The 22,859-nt window shown below is 62.1% G+C and overlaps 1 protein-coding gene across 2 annotated transcripts in view; it reads right to left on the bottom strand.

Moving 5' to 3' along the window:
- Positions 1-22,859, bottom strand: part of Galnt9 (polypeptide N-acetylgalactosaminyltransferase 9) — a 50,397-nt gene that overhangs the window by 4,809 nt on the left and 22,729 nt on the right. For both annotated transcript variants that reach the window (XM_013503535.1, XM_005402959.2), the window contains exons 3-7: positions 15,256-15,422; positions 14,582-14,756; positions 12,710-12,907; positions 9,039-9,156; positions 559-744 (exon numbers count right to left, since the gene is read on the bottom strand). In XM_013503535.1, the coding sequence (XP_013358989.1) occupies positions 559-744; positions 9,039-9,156; positions 12,710-12,907; positions 14,582-14,756; positions 15,256-15,422 (844 nt within the window). The remainder of the gene's footprint in view (positions 1-558; positions 745-9,038; positions 9,157-12,709; positions 12,908-14,581; positions 14,757-15,255; positions 15,423-22,859) is intronic.

Here is a 22,859-nt window from a genome sequence, read left to right as displayed (position 1 = left end):
CTCCTACTCCTCCTCCTTCTCCTCCTCCTTCTCCTCCTTCTCCTCCTCCTTCTCCTCCTCCAACATTGCTGGAGGGGTTGAAACCAGAGTCTTTCCACTGAGCTACATTTTCCAGCCCCTTTAAAACTCAGAAACAGGGCCAGGTGTGGTGGCACATGCCTGTAATCCCAGTATTTGGGAAGCTGAGGCAGGAAGATCGTTGCAAGTTCAAGTACAAAGTGAGTTCAAGACCAGCCTGAACTGCATAGTGAACTGTGTCTCAAAAAAACCAACTCGAAGACAGCATTTCATTAAGTCCTTAAATTACTCTGGAACCCTCCTGCCTCAGCCTCCCAGAATCCTGGGATTACAGGTATATACTACCATATGCAGCTTGATCCCCTCACTTCTAATAGCTGGCAGTGATTTGTGGCCCAGGCATGTGACCCACCCAGAAGGTTGGGGACCTGTGAGAGGGAGTCCCTTCCTTCCTGAAGGCCACACCCTGAGGCTGCTGGGCTGGGACCCATGGGGCTCTGGCTTCCGCCCCGCCCCGTCCCCCCGCTGGGCCCGGCTTACGGTCATGGGGATGTTCCAGGCCATGTACACATGGGACTTGAACTCGTCCATCCACACCTCGGCGGCCCGCAGCGCGTTCCGCTTGGCGTAGTAGTCGATGTCGTTGTTGTAGGGCTTCCTGGTGCGCTCGATGTGGGCCACGCGGGAGCAGGGCAGCACCTCCATGCTGCCACCGCACTGCCACACCTGCGGGGGGGCACCACTGAGACGCCCGGCCGGCACCAGGGGCTCAGCCTCAGCGACAGGGCTCTGTGCGGAGCCTGCGGCCAGGCATGAGGAGCCGCTTGCTACGTCAGCGGCCCCAGCGCCCCCGGAAACTCAGTCCAGGCCCAGGTGCAACAGCTCGCACCCCACGAGAGCCCTGAGCCTGCTCGGTCCCCACCTTTCAACCACCCTTATCTTCCCGCTGTGCCACATCCGTCCGCGCCACTCCCTGAAGCCGTGTCCACGTGTCCACGTGTCCCCGTGTCACCCTCGCGGGGCCCAGGTGCTGGGGGTGTGCAGTGACAACGTCCTGCGCGCCTCTCTCAGGCGGGGCCGCCGCTGGGGCCTCACAGGGCATGGAGCCTGGGGAGGGAGGTCGCTCTCGGCCTGTCCCTGCAGGCTGGACAGCACCGTCTCCTGCCTCAGAACGGACTCAGGCCGGAGCCCCCGCCGCTGCCAGCTCCCCAGGCGCCAGCTGGCCCACAGCAGATCCGGGACCCTTGGCTTCCACAGTGGTGTGAGCTGCTTCCTTACGTCTGTGTGTGTCCGTCCACCTACGTCCACCTACATCTACGTCCATATCCGTATCCGTGTCTGTATCTGTGAGTCTGATTCTCTGGAGAACTCTGACTGATACCCGTCCTATCCCAGTCCATCCTATCTGTCTGTCCAAACAATGCGTCCGTCCACCCACCCACCCACCTAGCCATCCATTCCATCTACACCTCCCACCCAGCCCATCAATCCCCGCCCACCCATGCAGCCATCCGTCCATCCACTGTCCAGCAATTCATTCCATCCATCCACTGCAGTCTCCACCCACCATCCACCTGTCCACCCGTCCGTCTGTCCCTGAGTCTCCTGAGCTGGGACCCGACGCAGGTCGGAGGCCCCTGGCATCTCTGTGAGTCCGAGTCCGGTTTCCCGCTGTCATCTTTTGAAGGACATTCGCCCACGTAGTCCAGGACGGTCTCAAGGTCTTTACTGTAATCACTCTGCAAAGCCTCTGTTCCCAAAGGTCACACGCACAGGTCTGGGTAGACACCTCTTTTGGGGGCCACCGGTCAACTCACTGCAGAGGCCGCGCCCCTCAGGTTAGGGGACGTGAGGATTGACTCCTGCCTCCTCCCTCCTGCCCTTCATACAGGAGAGCTGCAAACAGACTGGGAAGCCACACAGCTGGGGATGCACCGCCCTCTCCCGCTGCCCGCGGCTGAGCGTCCGGGCACTGGGCCAGTCGGCTGCTGGGGCCGTGGGCCTGGTGCTCTGCGTTTGTATCACGGAGCCAGGTGGGTAGAAGTGGCTCGCAGCCCCCGAGCCACTGGGTCGTGAGGGTGGTGAGGGTGGGGAGGCACGGGGCACTGCCTCACCTAGCGCGTTGCAGCCTCTCCTTCAGGCCGCCACCTCTGTCTCCAGGGCCCAGCGCTCCCAGCGCTTCTCCTCAGCACCAGGGCTGACGCGTTCCCAGACTGAGTCTTTCTGACCAGCCCCTCACAGGCATGGTCACATGGCCCTCAGAGGCTGCCCTGTGCTCAGTCTACAGGCCGGCAGGCTGTCGGGGTTCTGGAACATTCCCTAGCCTGGTAGAGCTCAGGCTGCACGCGCCATGGTCTGAGCTTGATGTTCTTCAGTTCGGGGTTGTGAATCAGCGGTGGCGTCCTCCCAGCGCATGTCCCAGCTTCCTGCTCCCTGTGAGGGCGCAAGTGGCAGGCAGGACCCAGCCTGGCCAGCCCTCTCCGGACTGCAGCAGCCCTGACCCTGAGCCGGCCCTCTCTGAGTTAACTCTGGCGTCTGAGTGTCCTGGCCCGAGGCCCTGCTGCTCCCCGCTGGCAGATCTCCTTCCGGCGCAGCCCTCCTGGAGACAGACCCTGCAGAGGGCGGGGCGCAGGCTCCGCCACTCGAGGAGCCGGACGACCACGGCGCAAACCCTCGAGGACAAGGTCAGGGCAGCACCCGCCCTGCCACCTGGCTGGGGGCTGGAGGGGCCGGGGCCAGGCCACCCTCACCAGGACCAGGAGGAGCACGGGGCCCGGGGCCTCCCCTGGGGCCTCTTTCCTGTTCGAGGGGGACGCACCATGCTTGTCCTGGGACCGACAGAACCAGGGCCAGGCCCCAGGAACTCAGGCACCCCCCTCCTCTATGCTGGAGAATGGACCACAGCCACCCGGGCACGCACATGACACAGGGCAGACAGCTGCCCTCCTCCACCGTTCCTCGGACACAGAGACCCAGTCCTGGGGCCTCCTGGCCGCAGTCTGCACTCAGCACAGTGATGCGGGCCGCCAGCGGCCGTTCAGCGTGAGAGGAGCAAGTTAGCATGAAGTGTGTGAGTTGAGGCAGGACTGGACCGTGGCTCTGGGACAGCAGGCTGGCTCGGTGAGCGGGCGGGGTCGGAGGCCCCAGCACCTAAGCAGTGAGCACGGACCGCGGCCCTGTGGGGCCTGGGTGGGGCAGAGGCGGAGGGGCTGTGTCCTGGGGCTGCAGCCAGCAGCGCTCCGCACGGGTATGGCACCCTGAGGTGTCACAGAGGCTGGAGAGGCTGGGCCCCCTCGGGCGAGGGTTGGAGTGCCAGCGTGGGCGCATGGAAGCGGGCAGGTGTGCAGCTCAGCAAGAGGCAGACATGGAGCTGTCGAGGGAGGCTTCACGGGCACAGAGCACGGCCCTTACGATTCAAATCCAGAGCTCTGTGGACACTGGGAGGCTGTCACGCGTGGCTGGAGAGAGCCGCTCACTGGGATGGGGAACTCTGAGTCACGGAGCACCGCGGGGTGGTACGGGAAGGACGGAGAGGGCAGAGCTGCCAGGCCAGCGGTGCGGCTGGGAACCCCACCAGTGCGTGAGCTCACTGGCAAGGCTGCGGTGGGGACAGGCACTTCCCAGATTTGCCAACAGGAAGCCAGGGAGGCGGGGAGGAGGTGGGCACGACCAGGGGCAAGCACCCAGGCACCACCGCTGGGTCCCAGCCTGTCGCCACGCTGCCCTGGACAGCGTCTGCACCCTCTGGTGCTGGCAGAGGATTTGGGGAAGGCATTTCCAAAGTTCCCGGGAGTCAAGCAAGAGAGGAGCCGAGCGAATCCCACGCCACGAATGGGCATGCGCTGTGCTGGGACTAAAGCGTCTCACGAAGGCTGGGCAATGGCCAAAGTAAAGCACGCTCGAGCGGAGGAAGGAGCTGGTGCTGGGCACCCACGGAGGTGGCTTCCCCGGGGACGCAGCACGGAGCCCCTGGAAACGCGGTGGGGAGGGCACCAGGATCGCGGAGCTTCAGAGAAGCCACAGCCTCCTCTCTGCAGAAACAGCCGCAGACAGACCCAGCCCCAGGGTGAGAGGAATTCGACGGTAAGGAGCCGGGCACAGGGCCAGTGCTCCACGTCCTCCAGAGGACAGCAAGCTGCAGACCACGGGGGTAAAACAGCCCCCGCTACTGCACTCAGCACCTGGGAGAAGGCCTGCAACACACGGTGCAGAGCTCCTACTCCAGAACCAACCAGAAGCCAGGTGTGGTGATACATGTGTCACCCCTGCCTCTAGGAGGATGAGGCAGGAGGATCTCAAATTCAAGCCTAGCTTGGGCAACTTAGCAAGGACCTGTCTCAAAACAAAAAATAAAAAGGGTTGGGGTGTAGCTGAGAGCACAGGTCCTGAGTCCCATCCCCAGGACCATGAAGAGAGATAAAAAAATCAAACAGAAAATAAGGACACACTGGAGAAACAAGCGAAGGAAGACGGATGTGGAGACACTGCAGGAAACGCTCACGCACACAAGCAGCCAGGCGCAAACGCGGCCAGCAAGACCCTTCCTCTGCGTCCCTCGTGTCTGAGGGACGGCTGCAAAGCCTCCTCGCGCACACGGAGAAACACACACCACACACGCGGACACACACACTCCACACATGCACACACTCACGTACACTGGACACACACATCAGTAAGCATGCATATATACATATTCCACACACATGCACAAACATGCACACACACACAGACACATACCAAACACCATGCATATACATATTACGCACATCACCCACGCACACTCGTGTACACAGGGGCACACACCATGGAACACACACAATCACACACATATTCACGTTCACATTGGCATGCACACCACACACAGTGTGTACATATATACACCACATACATGCACAAATGCACACATGGATACATACACAGACACACTTGCATACCAGCCACGCGTGTATGTACACACACACACCACACGAGTGCACGTGTACAGCACAGCCTTGGGGGAGGGCGAGGAGGACGTGGCCGTGGTCCCAAGTGGGAACACATGCTGACCGGGTCATCCGACCCCAGGCGCCGGTCCCGGGAGCCCCTCCAGAGCGGGACGCAGGGACAGTGGACAGTGAGAGTGTGCGGCATCGCACACCAAGTCCCTCATCCCGAGACTGGGCGTGAGTGTGCCCGCACACATGCACACTCCCCGCGGAAAGCCGTCCCCGCGGTCTCCGCCCTGCCCTTCCCCCCACCCTGCCACAGCATCTCTCTCCAGGCGCGCACACGGGAACAGGGGCGGCACCTGGCGTCGGCCCTCTGTGAAGCGTCCCCAGCACAGACCCTCCCAGGGATGGCTGGGGAAACCGAGGCCTAGGCTGTGCTGGCCAGGTAGGTAGAGGCTGGCAGCAGGCGGGGAGGGTCCGGCGGGCCCGGGACAGAGCGCACGCTTCCTGTGAGCAGCTCGGGAGCAGCCCACTGCCCCACCCTTGGGACGCCCCCACAGCCTGCATGAACCCCTCAGGGAGCTCCGTGCCCTGCTGACATGGCCTGGGGTGGGGGTCTCGTCCCCACGCAGGACAGAAGGTTCGGTGTCCCTGCCTGGAGCCAGAGCTTCGGGCCGCACACAGGACGGTGTCTGCTCCTGGCCGGCGCTCCTGGCCGGGTTCCGCACACCCCGTTAGTCCTGGCCTTCATGCAGTGGATGGACGGGACTCATTCGCCCTGAGGCGCCCGAGGACTTTCCTCACTAGGGGACCACGGAATTGCTGAACTGAGAGCTGTGTGGGCGGGCACCGTGGCAGCTGTGGATCGGGACGCCCATCTGCTCAGGGCCGGGAGGTGGTGGCAGGGGCGTGCCGTGTGGTTCGGGGTGTGGGCTTGGGCTGCACTTCACAGAGCCCAAGTCATGCAGGGCACCAGTCACCCAGGAGCTGTTCTGTCACCAAACACACACTTATAGGCCCCAGGAGCCGAATTCTAACGGGGGAGGAGACAGGACAACATGAGCGAATTTGTGGGCCTGGACACCTGCTTTGGTGGAAGACACAGTGGGACCTGCTGGCCGTGCAGGGCCGCCGAGCTCTGGGCCAGTGTTCAGGGCAGCCCAGGCAGGAGTCAGGGGAGGTGGGGACAGCGTCAGACACCAGCAATTTCACACTGTTCCAGATCTTTTCACACACCTCAGCCGCTGTGGTTCTGAGCAGTTCCGAACCCCTCACGGCCACGGGCTCAGGCCAAGAGCAGGCCCAGTCTGCAGCTGCTGTGCTGCTGTCTGACTCCAGCCACCCTCTGCACTCACAACAGGACCTCTGTCCTGATGCCCTGATGACCAGGGACACCACAGACGGACTTTAGGACGGGCCAGAGAGGCCCCCGCGGGAAACCATGCTGCGTCCCCAGCAGAAGTGTGGTCAGTGAACCTGACCCAGTCCAGGGCCAGGACCCATGTCGGCTGGAGCGATGGGCGTCCAGGGATGAGGTCAGAAGGGACCCGGGCCCGTCTTGCTCACCTATGTGTGACCAGAACAGCCCTGCTGAGGAGGGGCTCACACACTCGGCCCCGGGGCACCTGGAGGGCTCCGCCGTCGGCCTGGCTCCAGCCGGGCCGGGTCAGAGGAGCCGGTTTGTCTGCTGCTTCCTCCGGGCTGCTCAGCCTGTCTGCCTGGCAGCAGCAGGAACCCCTCTTCTCTGCCACCACCTGTCCAACGCTCCGTTCTCTGAGCTCCCTTCCACCCCGGGGGCTGCCCCACTGTGGCTCCTGTCATCTGTCCCCGCAGCATGGCCCTGGGGACCCGCGGCAGCCTCAGACTTGAGGCCCCGATGCTGGGCTCTCCTGGGTAGGGAGGGTCAGTACCTGGGGCCCACGGGAAGGCCTCGCTCTGGGTTAACTCAGGAGAGAGGCACGGAGGGCTCGGCTCTCCCGAGCCACTACTGGAAGGTAGTGTTTTAAAAGCTCTGCCAGATGAGCCCCGATTCTGCCTTTGAGATTCATAACTGGGGGTGATCTGAAATCGGACACTGCAAGAGGACTTAACACCTCTGCAGATGGCCCTGAGACGCTTGGGAGGCTTGCAATTTGGTTGAAGTTCAATTTATCAGATATCTAGGACTCTCCAGGCAATGGGAGGATTTATGAGATAATATCAGACATTCAAAGTGCTTTTAAAAAAGAAAATAGGACACACCAAGTGCTACCTAGAAAAGTTCAAAGGGATTTAATTAACTACAGGTGCAAATGAGTTTGATGGCATTCAGTCTGCTCGCCTGAGCTAATCAGAGACCAGGCGTTGACTGTTCTTGTTTTATTGGATTTGTAATCATAACAACGCAATCTTTACATTTAACTGAAAGGCTTAAAGTAAATAGGTTTTCACAGTTGTGACTTTTATAAACCGTGCATAAAATTTTAGAAACCTAGCCTTAAATAACCTCTGAGTAGAAGCCCCACAGGCAAGAAACAAAGAAAGCCAAACAAGCCCGTCTCAGGCCCTGAAGAATAAAATTGGTGTGCAAGGAGCCCAGAGACACACAGGCCTCCAGCCCGCACACCACGAGGCCTGGGGTCTGCCGCCCAGTGTCCCTGGGGACTGAGGCACTGCTGTCCCCGACACGGCAAGGACCATGGAGTCCCAGGCCTGCGGGGCGCTGTGGTGAGCATGACAACGCCCCAGGGGTGGGGTGGACATCAGGATCAGACCTAGGGCTCCACAAAGTCTGTCTAGGGGGCTCAGTGCACACATGCTTCACAAAACAGGGCATGCAGACACACACGTGAGCATGACACATGCCATATGCCTGCCTCCTGTTGTCGGGTGGCCTGGGGATGGGGCTGCAGGGGGTCAGGCTAAGAGGAGCTGTGCAGCCAGCCCACCAGGGCGGGCTTCTGTTTAAATGGAAGACACAGATGCAGACACACCAAGGGACAGTGTCTCCTGTGGGGACACAGGGTGGCAGCGGCAGCACAGGCCGGGGCCAAGAGGAGCCTCCTTCCCTGACCCCAGGAGCACAACCCTGCCCACAGGACCTTGGGCTTCCTGCTCCTGCAGACCCCATCTCAGGTCTCAGGTTGTCACAGTGGCCTGAAGACCATGTCACCACCGCAGACACAGCCCTCATCACAGGGGCCATGGCCTCCTGGCCGGCGCTGGAGCCCCCTTGTGAGAGACCCACGCCAGCCCGAGAGTGGAGTGTGGGCTCACACCGGCCCCGGCCCGTCACAGGAGCTGCAGAGGTGGAGACTGCAGCAGGGGGCACGGCACTGAGCTCTGCGTGCTGACCCTGCCCCCGGCCGGATCCCCGGCACCCCCGCCTGCTGGCCCTGCAGCGCGTTTCCTGCTGGTGACAGTGTGCTGATGGCCATGGCCCCCAGCTGCACGCGGGTGATGCGACGCCAGGTCCCCCGAGCCCCGTCTGCACTTGCCAAACCCCAGCTCCCCCTACTGAGCGGCCCGTGCCCCTCGTCCTCAGCCTGTCCGCAGTCTGTCATCAGCACCCGGGAGCCCAGGGACAGAGGGCGCGGAGGTCAGGCGCCCCCTCCACGGAGCGGAGCCCACACCCCACACCCAGCCTGCCCTGTGCACTCAGCCCTGCCCGGCCCCACCGGGAGCGCCTTCTGGGGCCACACTGCCCAGAGATGCCAGGCCCGCCCTCAGGCTTTGCCCCAGGGACTGCGTCCTCCCCCCCACAGGGCCGCCAGCCTCGCTCCCTCCTGGCCCAGGGCCCAGCCACTGCACCCAGCGCACACAGGTTGGGGGATCAACTCCAGGAAGGCCTGGCTCCCTGCCAACAGGATGGGGCCCCGACGTCCCAAGGCCCACACCCATGGGCGGGGTCTCCACACCTTTCTGTCCCCGCCTCCCCATCAGGGAAGCCGAGGACCGGCTCCCGCATTCCTCCCTGCAGATGCCAGGCTTCCAGAGTCCCCATCCCAGCCACTCTGGGGGCCCAGGCCTCCCTGGGACTTCCGGTGGGGCCCACGCCTGGCCACCAAGCAGTCCCCATGCCTGTCCCAGCCCCGAGGTCATGCCCGCACTCACCCGCATGCCCAGCTCGATGTTCTCAGCCCCATACACCTCCATGCCGGGGTCCAGCAGGCCGATGTCCCCGAAGTACTCCCGGTCCACTACGAACGAGCAGCCGATCATGGCGGGTGTCCTGGGGCAGAGACGGGCGTGAGCACCGCCAGCCCCGAACACCCTGCCCAGGGCCCGGTCGCAGGCCGGGCCCCTCCACCCTGCTCCCACCAGCCACCGGCACGGGCCCCTCAGAGCCTGCTCCCCAGCACTGAAGAGTCCAGACCCTTCCCGCGTAGCAAGACGGATGACAAAGCCCAGGGCAGGAGATGGAGGGCAGAGTGGGTTCACCCCGCGAGCCATGCGGCTCCTCAGACACCACTTCCGCGCGTGAGCCGCCTGTGCAGGCCGCAGTGTGCCCAGCTCCGGAGCCTGCCGCTCTCAGGCTTCGGAATTGCAGGCGGGACCGTCACCTCCGCAGTGACTGTGTTTGCCTCCACAGGCTCAGCCTGCAGGCCGTGGAGCGGGAGTGGACTGCGGGTGGCTTGTGCCCTCTGGAAGGTTGTGCGGGCAGCGCCCTCGGGAGTGTGAACGAGCAGGCGAGACACACACGTGTTCAGGGCGCGGAAAGCGCCTCCAGCTGGACACTGGCCGGGTCCACCCGCCACGCACGTAAGGCCTCACGGGCTGCGGATGGCTGACTCTGCCTGTTTCTTCCTGCAGATTTCAGGGAGACCACAGGACACAGCAGGGCTCCTCGGGGTCCTGGCTGCCGGGGCTGCTCAGTCCATCCAAGGCAGCCCCTTGGATCGATCATGCCTGATGCCACAGGGCGAAACATTGTTTGGAGCTGTCCCACTTGAATGGAGTTTCAGGCTGTCGCATTGCAGGTGGTGAACGGCAGACTCCAAGCGGGAATCCCAGATCCTCTGGAGCATTTTATACGAGCACAGCGCAGCGGAGGGGCAGGGAACCTCCCTGGTCATTGGCTGGCTTCTCTGCTCCGCTTTCTGCTGACCCACTGTGCGCCCTTGCAGACATCCATGTACACGTGTGAGTGAGGAGACATCCATCTGCAGAACTCTGCCCTGTTACTCTGATGCTCAGTGTGAGGAGGTGACGTCTGACAGGACCCCCACTCTCACTCCTCCTGATCCCTGCTTTGTGAGGACAGATGTCTGACAGGATTCTCCCGGTTACTCTGGTCCTCAGTGTGCAGAGGTGATGTCTCACAGGACTCTGCCTGTCATCCCTGGTCCCTAGTGTGAGGAGGTAAGGCCTGACAGGATGGTCCTCTTTCTCCCAGAAGCTTGGAGAAGCCAGGAATGTGGATTGTCTGAGAGAACTACAAGGAGGGAGCAGTCAGCCCACGAGAGACTCTGTGGGCGCTACAACCACCCGCAGTGCCATAAGGGCGGAGCCACCCAAGCCCACTGGAGCTCACACCTCGCCGCAGACTGCCTGGAACGCTGCACACGGAACCACAGGACTCAATGTCTTCCTGCCTGATTTTGGACTTGCTTTGGTCCTATTCCTTTGTATCCCCATTTGTACCTTTTGGAATGGAAATGTGTATCTTGTGCCATTGAATGTTGGAAGTGTTTAACTTTGTTTTCATTTATACAGGGGCTTGCAGGTAAGTTTGCCTTAAATCTCAGAGGAGACTTTGGACTTGGACTTTTCAGCAGTGCTGAAACTGTTAGGACTTTGGCAGCTCTTGGAGAGGGACTAAATGCCTTTTGCATAAAGGGACACGCACGAATCTTTGCGGGGTCAGGGACAGAATACGGTTTGTGTGTAGATCTCCCCTCAAGGCCCCATGCAGTCGTAAACGGGGCTTTTCAGATGAAGGTGGATCTACAGGGTGCGATGCTGGGCTTGATTCACGGAGCAGTCCTAGGCTGGGTACCCGGATAAGACATGAGAGGCTGGTCTCTGGTCACTCGCTTGTTTTGCTGCTTTCCGCCTGCCATGGGCTGTTTCTCCGCTGACGCCCTCCGCCATGCCACCCCGCCACAGAGCCCGCTGACTGAGACTGAAACCGCTGCAAAATGAGGGCTGAAATTAACCTTTCCTCACTCAGCTGTGGGTCGTCCCCGTCACTGTCAGTGAGGACAGGCCGCAGCAGCCCACCTAGCTGGAGGCACGGCCACCAAGCCGTCTGCTGGCAAACGTGGGAGCGGGCGGCGTCCGGCAGGCCTGTTATCCTCGTGACCACTTAGTCCCGCATTTTCAGCCTCTCTTGGACAATACCGCCAGGAGCGCAGCGTCGAAGCTTCGGTTTGCTCGGATATTTTCACTTGCTCTGTAGATTCCCAGCATGTGCCTGGCCGGGCACACAGGGATTTTTTCTGACTCTCCAGGACAACCCCGGCCTCCGGCATGGTGCCCTTTTACTCAGCTCCACCAGTCCCAGGGCAGCTCTCTGCCCCACACTTCGTCACCCCTGGCGTTGTCCACGTGCCATTTCCCCCTCGTCCTGGGCGTGCAGCGGCTCCTCAGGGAGGCCTCCGTCACGCCTGGTCACTGTGTGCCGCCTCCTCTCCAGAGCGGGCTGGCTGTGCGCATCCCGTGTCCTGTGCCGTGCCTGCTTGTCTTCCGGGGCCTGTGCGGCCTCTTGGCGTGCAGTTTCCACGGCTCTCGGGTGATGCTCATGGGGTTGTGTTTGGCAACGCTGCGCACCAGACTCCACGAGGCTGGCAGTGCCACCTGGCCTCTGTGCAGGACCCATGGGGGCCGCTGCCCTTGGGCCCTGAATCCACTGACTTCTCCAGTGTCACCCAGAAGGTGGGATCTTCACGTGCCACCAGCTGGGACTGTCTAGTGCATTAAAGAAGGGAAATAACCGAAAGAGTTGCTCCTTGCTGAGGGAGCCAAAGGACCCTGAGCAGGCGCCTACCTAACTAGGCAGCAGAACCCAGCTCTGGGCTCGGGGCTTTGCGGACCCCACCCTGCCGGTGGAGGGGCGGGGCTCACCAGCCCGGGGCCTCCTGAGTGCACCACTGTCATGAGCTCCTCTCTGGAACTGAGGCGGGGTTGGCCAGGGCAGGGTGACCTCACCAGCCAAGCCTGGCCCCCAGCGCCTGACCCTCCTCTCTGCCCACCCGCAGAGGTCAGTGCACCAGGCCGTCCGGCGCTGGCCCAGGGGCCCCTAGAGGGCTCCTGTGGCAGAGAAGCCCGAGCTGCTCCGGCCGGCTTGATCCCCCAGTACAATGGCCTGTGACGGCCGCACACTCCGGACAGGATGGGGCCTGGACAGGGCAGCCTGGGGAGACTTGGCTGGGGCTCGGTGTCAGGTCAGCCATACCCAGGGACCCACATTCTGAGGCGGGGCTCCAGGGGCTGCCTGGAGAGGGACGCCTTGTTTGGGGGGAGACACCAGCCAGGGTGCCCGCCTAGAGCAGCCTGGCTGCCCCCGGAGTCCCCACACCGTGCGTTCAACAAGGGTTAAAAGTGTCAAAATCTCCCATTTTGAGTCAGAGGAATTGGTGGAAAATAAAGGAAAGTACTCTGCAGAGACCGTGAGTCAGATCGCGTGCCTGAGCTAGGTGGGCCGCGTCCCCTCGCGGGTCCCAGGCCCCACCTCCCCGAGCTCCCTCCTGCCCCGCCGGACCACGAGGCCTCCACCGGCCGCCCAGCCCGGCCGGCCAGCGCCCCCTCGTGGCCAGGAGCCGCGCCCCGGGCACCCGCCTCACCTGATGGGCGCGGCCTCATCCCCGCGGTCCAGCCAGTCCTGCGGAGGGATGATGTACATGCACCACAGGCCCCAGTTGTAGCCGTGCGCGGCGTTGGCGTACTGCTGCACCTCGAACGTGCTGTACTTGATGTTGTCGATGGCTGGCAGGACCACGCGCCGCCGGTCCTCTCGGATCCGCGCCAGGGCGGGCTCAGCCCTGCGGGGTCAGGCGTGAGCGGGGAGCCCGGGCCCCCACCCGGCCGCAGGCAGCTCAGGGACCCTCGCCAGCCTGCCTGTCCGGGACAGCTCTGTCCCCAGTCCCTGGTGGGGTCAGCGAGGCCCCACAGCCCGGCCATGCAGCCCAATCCCGGTCCCTTCCCCTTCCTGAGCTGTGGAAGGCTCCCCTCCGCTAGCCCTGACTGAAAACCTGCACGCTCCATGCTCTACCCGCACACGGGATGCATCTGTGAACTCAAGAGAAAATCCTGCACCGCAGGGAGCTAGGGTGTGCGGAGAGAGGGGCTGTGGAGAGCTGTGTGCAGTGTGCAACCTGCACAACAGGCCCTGGCTGAGCGGGTGTGAACATGGGGGTGCAAGCGCTTTGGGGAGTGGAGGGAGCGCAGGGCTCGGGGAGCCACAGTTGGACACAGGCGTCAGGCTGTGCTGGTCCCGGGATGAGGTGTGGGGGCGCCAGTGTGCTGAGTGCCTTGGGGAGTGGGCAGAGGAACGACCCCTCAGGACCCCTGCGACCCTGCGTGGCCTTACGACCCCTCAGGACCCCTGCGACCCTCCGTGGCCTCGGTGCCCTGAGGCTTGCTGAGGGCTTGGGGCCAGGCAGGACCCACAGGGCTGCGGGGGAGAGTGTGTCCCTGCGCACGCCTGTGCTCTGCCAGGAGGATGGATTAACCGCGCCCAACGGGGCTGCAAACACCAGGGCTGCTGGCGGGGACAGGCAGGGGTGGGTGTGTGACACTGGCTCCCAACTGCACTTCGCCAGGCAGGCACAGCTCGGAGCACACGCCAGGCCTCAGCAAACATGACGCGCGTGAGGGCAGAAAGGCTACTGGGTCCTGTTGTGCAGTGCGCAACCCACACAGCAATACGGGTGACCCCGGAGGGGCAGACAGTGACGCAGAGTTGTTGACGCAGTGTGTTAGGCGCTGACAGTCTCGGAAAAGCAGTGCCAGGGGAGGGAGAAGTGGGGGTGGTGTGGGGACTCAGAGCCGAGGGAGCCTGAGTCTCTGCCAGAGACCTGCCGGCAGACCCAGCCCTCAGAACGGGGGGCCACCGTGGCTGAGAACCCGGCGCCGTGTGCGGTGTGTGTGGGATGCGCTGAGGACGCCAGCAAGGGCCCCGGGAGGACGTTGCCACACGAACCAGCACCCCGGGGCCCTGCGACCCCTGAGGAGATGGTACCCCATCCTGCACAGGGATGATAGCTCTGCGCCCTGTTCCTCGGGGACAGTGCCACAGGGAGGCCCTCAGCTTAAAAACCGTGCAGGGAGCAAGCAGCACCTGGGCGGTAGGTTCTCTGACAACAGGCAGAATGTCCGCTCGTCTAAGCTGGGCTCTGGCAGCAGGTGCTGCCCTGGCCTGGGTGGCCCCTCTGTGGCCCCGTGGAGGCCCTTGGGGCAGGAGGAGGCCTGGGGGTCCCATCACCTCCCGTCCTGGCCCCGCTGCTGGGTGACCCTCGGTGTCCACTCCACTCCCCATCTCTCCAGTGTGGGAAATGACATGGGCTCCAGACCCTGTTTCCCGGGGCGTGGAGCTGCATCCCCCTCCCTGGGCCAGGCCCACCCTGGGGACCGTCTGGCCCGAAGCCTGCCGTCTGCCTGGCCTTTGTCCCCTGGCTTGGTGCCTGCAGGGGTGGCCAGCGCCAGGTTCCCCTCACCAGCCAGTGTTGAACTCCACGTGGGCATCGAAGAAGCCGACGACGGGCGCGGTGGCTACCTTCCAGCCCTGCAGCCGGGCGCGGATCAGGCCCTCCCGCCGGCTGTTGCGCACGACCTTGACCAGCCCCGGGTACCGCCTGTGCACGTACTGGTCCAGGCTGAACTTGAGGTCCACTGCGGGGACAGGAGCGCGAGGTCAGTGCTTCCGGAATGTTCTCCGAGGACACGATTCTGTGCCCTGGGGAGCAGGAGCCTGACCCCTGAAGCCACTGCTGCAGAGGGAGAGTGAGAAAACAGCCGCACAGACGGGGACGTGGGGCCTGGAGAGGACCGTGTCCCACAGGAAGCGGTGAGCAGGACAGGAGGCTCCGACCCCCCGTTTCCTGGCTGTGCCTGATGACCTCATGCCGGGTGGACGGTGGTCCCTGAAGGGCCAGCGCCGTCCAAGTGCATGCAGGGCCCTGGAGCCCTCACAGGCAGGAGCAGGGCCACGTGCATGGGGTGGGGTTGGTGCTTAAGGGGACAGAGTCTCAGGGTGGGCCCATGCGAGTTTTGGTGGTGACAGCTACTAGCAATGCTTGAAAATGCTGGCAATGCGCACTCTGGCTGTGTGTGTTTGAAGGATAGCACGGCGTGGCACGGGGCGGCTGAGCTGCGATGGCCGCCCACTCACCATTGTCACTGTTGTCGTCCACCAGGATGACCTCCTTGAGCAGCCGCGAGGGCGTGTGGTTGACCACGCTGTGCACGGAGCGCAGGATGACCGACAGGGCCTCGTTAACGAAGATGAAGACCACTGAGACCTGCGGCAGGTCCTCCGCGTAAACCATCTGCCGGCACCTGCGGGGGCGTGGCAGTCAGCGAGGTCCCGGGGGGCCCTGGGAGGCTCTAAGTGCCCAGTGGATGCAACCTGCGTGACCGGAGCCTCCAAGGCCTCAGCCCCACACTGTGACCTTGAGACCGTGGGGCGCAGAGCATTGTGGCGCCTTGCCACCTGGACTGTGCCCCCCGGTGACAGAGGTCCCTGGGGGATGCCAAGGTGCAGGCAGGAAAGGCAGCCAGGCCTCAGCCTGACCCAAGCACCAGATGGCAGGAGCCGGGACTGGGACATGAAGGCCACGCTCAGGACCACAGGGGTGTGAGCGCGGTTGGTGGTTGAGGTGGAGCCACGGGGCAGCAGCGGGCACCAAGCAGCCTGGGCCCCGGGCGAAAGCAAAGGCTTGGGCAGAGGAGGAAGCAGCGCTGAGGGACTGACCAGGAAAGGGGGCTGCCTGGGTCACCTGAGGAAACGGAAGGGCCCCAAATGCGGCAGAGCTGCTCAGCCACGTCAGACACGGCACCTGCAACACTGCTCACAACAGGCACGGCAGGGTGCGTTACAAGAGGCTGAAATCGTCCTGAAATGGAGACAGATGCCAGGGAGGCCCTATCCCCCAGTGCGGAGGCAGGCACGGGGCACCCAGGATGCCTGGTTCTGAGGGAGAGAGGGGCTCCAAGCCTGGCCACAGAGCACATACAGGCCAAGTCCTGGAGGGAGCCAGCAGCCGCGTGACAAGGAGACAGGGAGGAGCCAGCCACCAGGGCAGCCAGTCACCGGTCCAGGGAACCGCAGTCCCCGCCCCCGCAGGTCACCTGAAGAAAACCAAGGTGTCTGCAACACAGGGCAGCTCTGATTGGGGATGCCCCTCATCACACCCCAGCAGCCCCATTTCCAAGGGCACATTGAGGTCCCAGGGGCCTGGGAGAAGTTCACAGAGCACCTGGCCAGCGCAGTGCATGCCCACTAGGGCAGGCGGGTGTCCAAGGTCACGCACTTACACGCTCTGTGTGTGCACCAGCCGCCCAGGTGCACCGAGCACCCTGCTGTGAAGAGGACCCTTCCTGCAGCAGTGGTGCTGGTGCAGGATGGAACAGAACCTCCTGGCTCAGGTCAGGAGAGCAGACGCCCAATGCAGGCTCCCGGACCAGGTCACGGTACGAGGGAGCCCCCAGCATGGCTGCCGAAGGGACGACTGCCTCCCGCCACCGTCACACTGGTATGTGTGGCGGTTGCTCAGCCAGGGAGATTTTGCTGCTCAGAAAAATGCCTTCTGACAAGAGGGCTCTGCTCCATTCTGCGGAGGAGAAAGTCGGGATGCACAGTTTCCATGAAAGTACACGTAGCACAGAGAAGCCGAGGCAGGAAGGGCATCCTCCAAGGACAGCGGGGGCACCGTGTCACCGTGTCACCTCGCCATGTGTCCTCTCTCCTGTCGCCTGCCGTTCTGATGCTGTGTCCTTCACCTGCGCCTGTGGGGTCTCCTGTACCCAGCCGTGCATGTGTGGATGCCATGTGTGCGTGGACGCCAGGCATGGACTCCGGGTGCAGGAAGGTGCCAGCCCCCGCGACACAGCCGTGAGGATTTCACACTTCCCACCACCAGCACCGAGGTGCGGCTAGCAGTGGAGACAGCCGGTTGTCTTGAGGCAGCCATGGACTCACAGCTCTCTCTCCTCCTAGGTTAGCAGGCCGTGGCCCCGGGAGCCTGGCCGCTGGGCACAGCGCTGCTCCTGAGAGCTGTGTCCCAGCCCTTGCAGGGGCGCAGTCACCAAAACAGGCTTCCTGTCCCCCGGGGCCTCAGGCTCAGCCCAGCTGGGAACTGCAGGGAACCCCAGCAGGAGCCCGGGGTGGTGGGGTGGGTGATGGCCAAGCCAGACTTGACTGGCGTGAGCAGAGAGGAGGTTTACCGGCCTGTCCCCAGACGCCCATCCGGGGCCCAGCGTAGCCAGTGGCCCAAATGGTATTGCAGGAGGCTGGCGCCTCCTTCTGCCACTTGCAGCTCTCTCTGGCTTGGTGTAACCACGCTGAGCCTGTGCTCAGGGCTAGAAGGTGGCTTCTCACAGGCCCGGACCTGGCAGGTTCCAGCCCAAGGAGGGAAAGCCGCCTGTTTCCCAGGACATTAGCATCGCTGTATCTCTGGGCTCCGACTGAACAAGGCACCCGTCCTCCAGCCAATCACCACTGTTGGAGAAAACAGGGGACTCTGATTGGCTTACACTTGGAGTACGTTGTCCTGGAGTCCTGAAGTTGGGTGAGGGTGGGGAGGATTGGTCCCTGAGAGGCTGCCCACAAAGGCAAGTGGGCATCAGGAGCCAGGAGATAGAGATGCCCACCGCAACAGGTCAGGCCTCCTGACACGAGCTCCGGAGATGCTGTACTACGCCTCAGTCCCGCTGCACGGAGGGACCTGAGTCTTCAGGGGGTTCATGCTGGGTATGCTGTGGACGCCCCAAAACCATGGACCGATGGAGATAATTACCACCGCACTCACAGTCAGACAGCAAGCTCGAAGAGGAGACACTGTCCAGAGCGCTCTGCTCTACCAGGCCGAACCCAGGCCACAAAAGAGGAAGGTGCTGAAGATTCCTTAGGAGCCCCCACCCCTGCAGTGAGGAAACAAAGGGCGGACAAGTTGCTTGAAGAGACTTGACATCCTCGGCCGTCGGGGAGACGCAGGTCAGATCCGGAGAGGGCCAGCACGGCTCTCAGACCACTAAGGCCAATGCCCAGCTGCACCTCTGATGGGGCACCAGATGCCCACAAGCTGCGTGGATGGCACTGGCTCAGGGCTTTGGAAAACCATGCAGGTGGGCAGCCTGCAGCCCACGGCTTCACTTGAGCCCAGCCGGGAAGCAGGCATCAGATCAGAGTTTCCCTCCACTCCTGTCTTTTTGCTGGCGATCCCTGCCCCACCCAAGGACCTGCTCTCCTCCAACCTCCATGAGACACACGTCAAACTCCAGGGCTTGACAAGCCAAGGGCCAGGCCCGTAACACACACAAGAATCGTGGGATGGAAAAGGACCGAGGTGAGTTATATGCGTGTGCCAAGGTCCTGCAACGGCAGCAGAAACACCAAAGTGACACCCAGGATTTGGAGGCAGACCTGTTATGTTGACAGGCACTGACAGGGGTCATTCCCGAAACATCAGTCCCTGATCTCTGGGGTCTAGGGCTTATATGGGATAAGCAGGAAGCACAGAGGCAGAATGGCTCGTCCACTGGGGACTGGTTCTTACAGTGTGCATCACAGTGACCAGCTGTGCATCACCGTGACCAGACATTTCTAAGACAGGAGCAACGGGATCTGGAACAGGAACTGTCACCCAGGCAACTGACAAACTGAAGTACGCTGGCCGGGGGGACGTTTTCTGCTACAGTCCCACATGAACTTCAGTGTCTGTACCACACACACACACACACACACACACACACACACACACACTAATGAAATCAAAACAAAACTGCAAAGATCAAGTCTTCCTGGAGGCCAGGCTGCCACGGCCCCCGCAGAAGACGCGACTGTCCCCTTCCTGCTCCTGAAGGCTCTGCGTCCTTCAGAGTGGGCTGCAGCTGAGTCCCACTTCCTCCAGCCGCCTGAGGCCCCGGGGCTGGGCAGTCCCTGGCCGGGAGCAAAGTGATCAAACGGGAAAAGTGTTTTGGCCACCTGACAGTTAAACGATGGCTAAAAGGGAAAAAAGAGCATCTTCCCCGAGAAGTAGGCTCTTCTCAAAGCCCAGGCGGATTCTTTTCAGCTAAGCACCTTGGAAATATTCTCAACATTCTCTGAAGAGCAAACTCTTTTGAGAAACATTTCCTGCGATTCCTTAAGAGCTATTTGTTTGAACAAAGCTGCACTGGGAGGCGTTCTCAGCCCTGAGAAACTCCCGCTCCCAGGACCGCCCTCACCCTTGCATGCCGACGCCTCGTGGTCTGTGGTGAAGCTCCTGGTCCCACGGAGCTGCTGCTGCGGATCATCATGACAGTGCCCTGCACATGTGGCAGAAGGTGAGCAACACGAGACTCGTCTCTCCAGGGCCGCTCCTGGGGTCAGGACCCCCCACACCACCTCAGCGCAGTCAGTGCCCTCGCACCCACCAGCGACAGGGACACTGAGAAGCGGCCTGAGCTGCGGGTGGGTCTGAGGCCCAGAGCCCCATGCGCAGTCCACAGCAGCTGGGGTCCAGCCAGCAGGAAGTGGAGGGGCGGGAGCAAGCCGTGTCCCAGGACCTCCCGTGTCCACCTGCACCTGACAGCACCCCAGAGGGACGGTGGGAAATGTCCCCGTGCTGGCTTGGGCCACCCAAGCTCCGGGTTCCATTAGGGAGGAAAGAGGGGAGGAAAGAAGGGGCGGAGAGCTGGTATTTAGGAGAGACAGGCATCCAGGACAGGGACACACGGTCCACGGGGCTGTGGGAGGTAGGCAGCCTGCAAGGGGACAGTGGTCTGTCACTGTGGCCGCCACCTGCAGGGTGAGTCCCACAAGCAGTCCCTATGCCTCTTCCTTCCGACTGCCCCTCTTGGCTCCGTCCTACGGTACCGGTTAGGGTCTCGTAGACAAAGTCACTCATTGTGCACGCCTGTAGCTCACGAGTTGTTTAAATAATTCTTCTTCTTCTTCTTCTTCTTCTTCTTCTTCTTCTTCTTCTTCTTCTTCTTCTTCTTCTTCTTCTTCTTCTTCTTCTTCTTCTTTCTTTTTCTCACTATTATTATTATTATTACTATTATTATTATTATTTTGTCTTTTTGAGACGGGGTCTCACTGTGCAGTTCAGGCTGGTCTTGAGCTCACTTTGTAGCCCAGGCTAGTCTCAAACTCACAGTGATCCTCCTGCCTCAGCCTCAAGTTGTTTAAATTAGAAATAGTGCAATAGGTGTTGCTCATTTTTTGTCCCGCACCACCCTGCATTAAAAGAAACCTCTTATTTATAACGCCAGGCCCTTCTGGGTTTAACAGACTGTGTTTAGTGTTGAGCAGGCAGAAAGGGTTTTCTATCCAACACGAATCAGTGTGACAGTTAGAGGCACGACAGGGGGCCTGTGCCTCACAGCATCTGGAAAGAAGCACCACCACCCAGTGCCCCGCGTCCCTCCCTCTGAGGCTCCTCTGTCACGTGCACCCCTCCCCGAGGCCCCTGCCACTCAGGGACACAAACGGAGGCCCCCTCTCTGCAGCGCTTGTCTCCCAGCCTCCAGTTCGCAAGGTCCTCATATGCGGCCCGTGGCTGAGCTTGTGCTAGGATGAGCCGTGTTCATCCTGTGACCACAGCACACAGCACACGTGGCCTCGCGGCCCTGTAATAACTCAGAGTGAGGAGACCCAAGGGCTCTGTTCTGGATTTAAACAGCACCATTTCTGTTGGGCAGAAAATAAATCAAATTTACTGCATCTGGAAGGAATCAGTTCAGCAAGCTCCGGGTCAAGAGCTGCTGACAACGACAGGTCAGGCACAGGCAGGCGTCACGCCGGGTGCGGGCAACACTGAGCACTCAGCGAGGGGCTCCAGGGTCCCCCTAACACCGGGGAGGGTGGCGGAGGCGGGCGGCACACAACTGGGCTCAGTCAAGGGGTCTGCGATCCTCGCCTCGCAGCGAGGTTGTTCCTGTTCAAGGGGGGCGCACACCACCACCACCTGCCGTGCTGCATCCCGCCGAGGACCCTGGGGCACTGAGCGCTGTGACCCATCTTCTCCAGGACGGCCGTCCCAGGCAGACCTTAGTGCCCAGAGGGGAGGAGAGGCCACTGCATCACGCAGCAGAGGCCCAGAAACCGGAAACCATCTCTGCAGCGGGGCCCACACCAGGGCGCTGCAGGCTGCTGGGCACAGGCGGAGGTGCAGACCCAAGAGAGGATGCCAGGAGCAGAGAGAGGAGAGAGCCCGAGGGAGAGACACCCTCAGACCACACCCCAGGGCGCCGCCCACTCGGCCACCTCCTAACAGCAAGTCACCCTCCATCCGGCCCACAAGCACAGGAGGCTTTAGGGGGACATCTAGATCTAAGCCATAACGCCGTCCTTGTTCTGGAAACACCAGCCGTCATGACATGGGCCTAAACCCAGGCCCTGTAAGCCTCGTGCAGGGACCAGGCGAGGCACCCGCTTCTGTCCAGAGTGACCACCCACTCAGTCCGCACTTCCTGGGCCCAGTGGCCACGCCGCCCACAGCAGAGCCGATGCACCTGCATGAAGCGTCTGCCAGCTTGTGGCCGGTGCTGCCGACTAGGGCGGGCAGCTTCCCAGAAAGGTCGCTTGTTTCTGTGCCACGTTTGATTCCGGTCTGCTGGCTCCCTTTGTCCTCCTGTGAGCCGGTCTCCACAGTCAGGATCTACACCGTGTGCGCAGTGCATAATTAAAGCTGCTGCCTAATTAGAAAAGCAGTCCGCCCCCAGACAGGGAGATCCGTGATGAGCTGAGGGGAAGCACTTGAGAACCTCTGTGTGGCACTGCCCACACACGCACGCACGCATACACATGCACACGCTCCTCCGCGCACGGCCTCCGCAACCGGGTCAGCCCATCTGTGGTCTCAGCGGAGCAAAGCTGTGCGGGTCAGGACCTGGGAGCCACGCAGCGGCCGGACCGAGCTCTGGCCTCCAGCACTCACGTGACCACGCAGACACCGGGTGGGGCTGCCGGAGCCAAGCTCAGCCGGACGCGCACAGTGGGGCTGCGGTGCTGGTGAGCTCAGACCCCCATGGCCAGGCACCCTCAGCAGGGCCCAGTCGTGCCTGCTGCACAGCCAGCCACCAGCCTGTGCCTTCGTACAGTGGCCACTGTTTTATTGCTGGCATGATTCCTGGGGGTCAGGAGTTTGGGGACCTCCTCAGGTCGTGTGGTTGGGGTCAGATGGGGACCGAGCAGAACCGCAGGGGCTGGGCTGCTGGGGACCAACGTCTCCCCGTGAGGCCTGGGCCCACGCAACAGGTTCTCATGTGGCTCCACTGTGGCTTCCTCCCTGAAGCACTGCAGCTTCAGGCCCTGGGTCACTTTTGCGGTGGCCCGGTGAGTGGCCTGCACTGGTGGAGCAGGTGGGTACACAGGGACATGGGCACTCCTTCCTGGTGGGACTGGTGGACTCCAGAACTGAGACTTGTGCATCCTTCTGTACAGAGTGTGTTCTGCCACACGATACAGAGAGGAGACTGCAGAACAGAGGATCCAGGGCACGGCAGCTGCCGTCGTCCTGGCCAGACCCAGCCGGCCGCCAGGCTCCCAAATAAAGGCTGTGGGGTTGCAGCCGCGCCTCTTGCTGCACATGAGCGGTGTGGTGACAGTCACAGCCCCCAAACCTCGGTGCTCACCACTTGGCCCGTTCCAGGACAAGTCCTGGCCCTGCCCGAGGGTCAGCCATGAGGACCCTTCCTGGGGCAGCTTCCAGGCCCAGGGCTTCAGGGAGACAGAGGAGGAGCTGCAGCTGCCGAGTAGCTAGGATGGCAGGCGTAGCTCCCTGGTCCTTG

The sequence above is a fragment of the Chinchilla lanigera genome, unplaced genomic scaffold, assembly GCF_000276665.1.
Source record: "Chinchilla lanigera isolate Chin_1 unplaced genomic scaffold, ChiLan1.0 scaffold00081, whole genome shotgun sequence".
Classification (NCBI taxonomy): Eukaryota; Metazoa; Chordata; class Mammalia; order Rodentia; family Chinchillidae; genus Chinchilla; species Chinchilla lanigera.
Note: the sequence above shows the minus strand (reverse complement) of the source record. Positions and strands in the feature narration are given on the sequence as shown.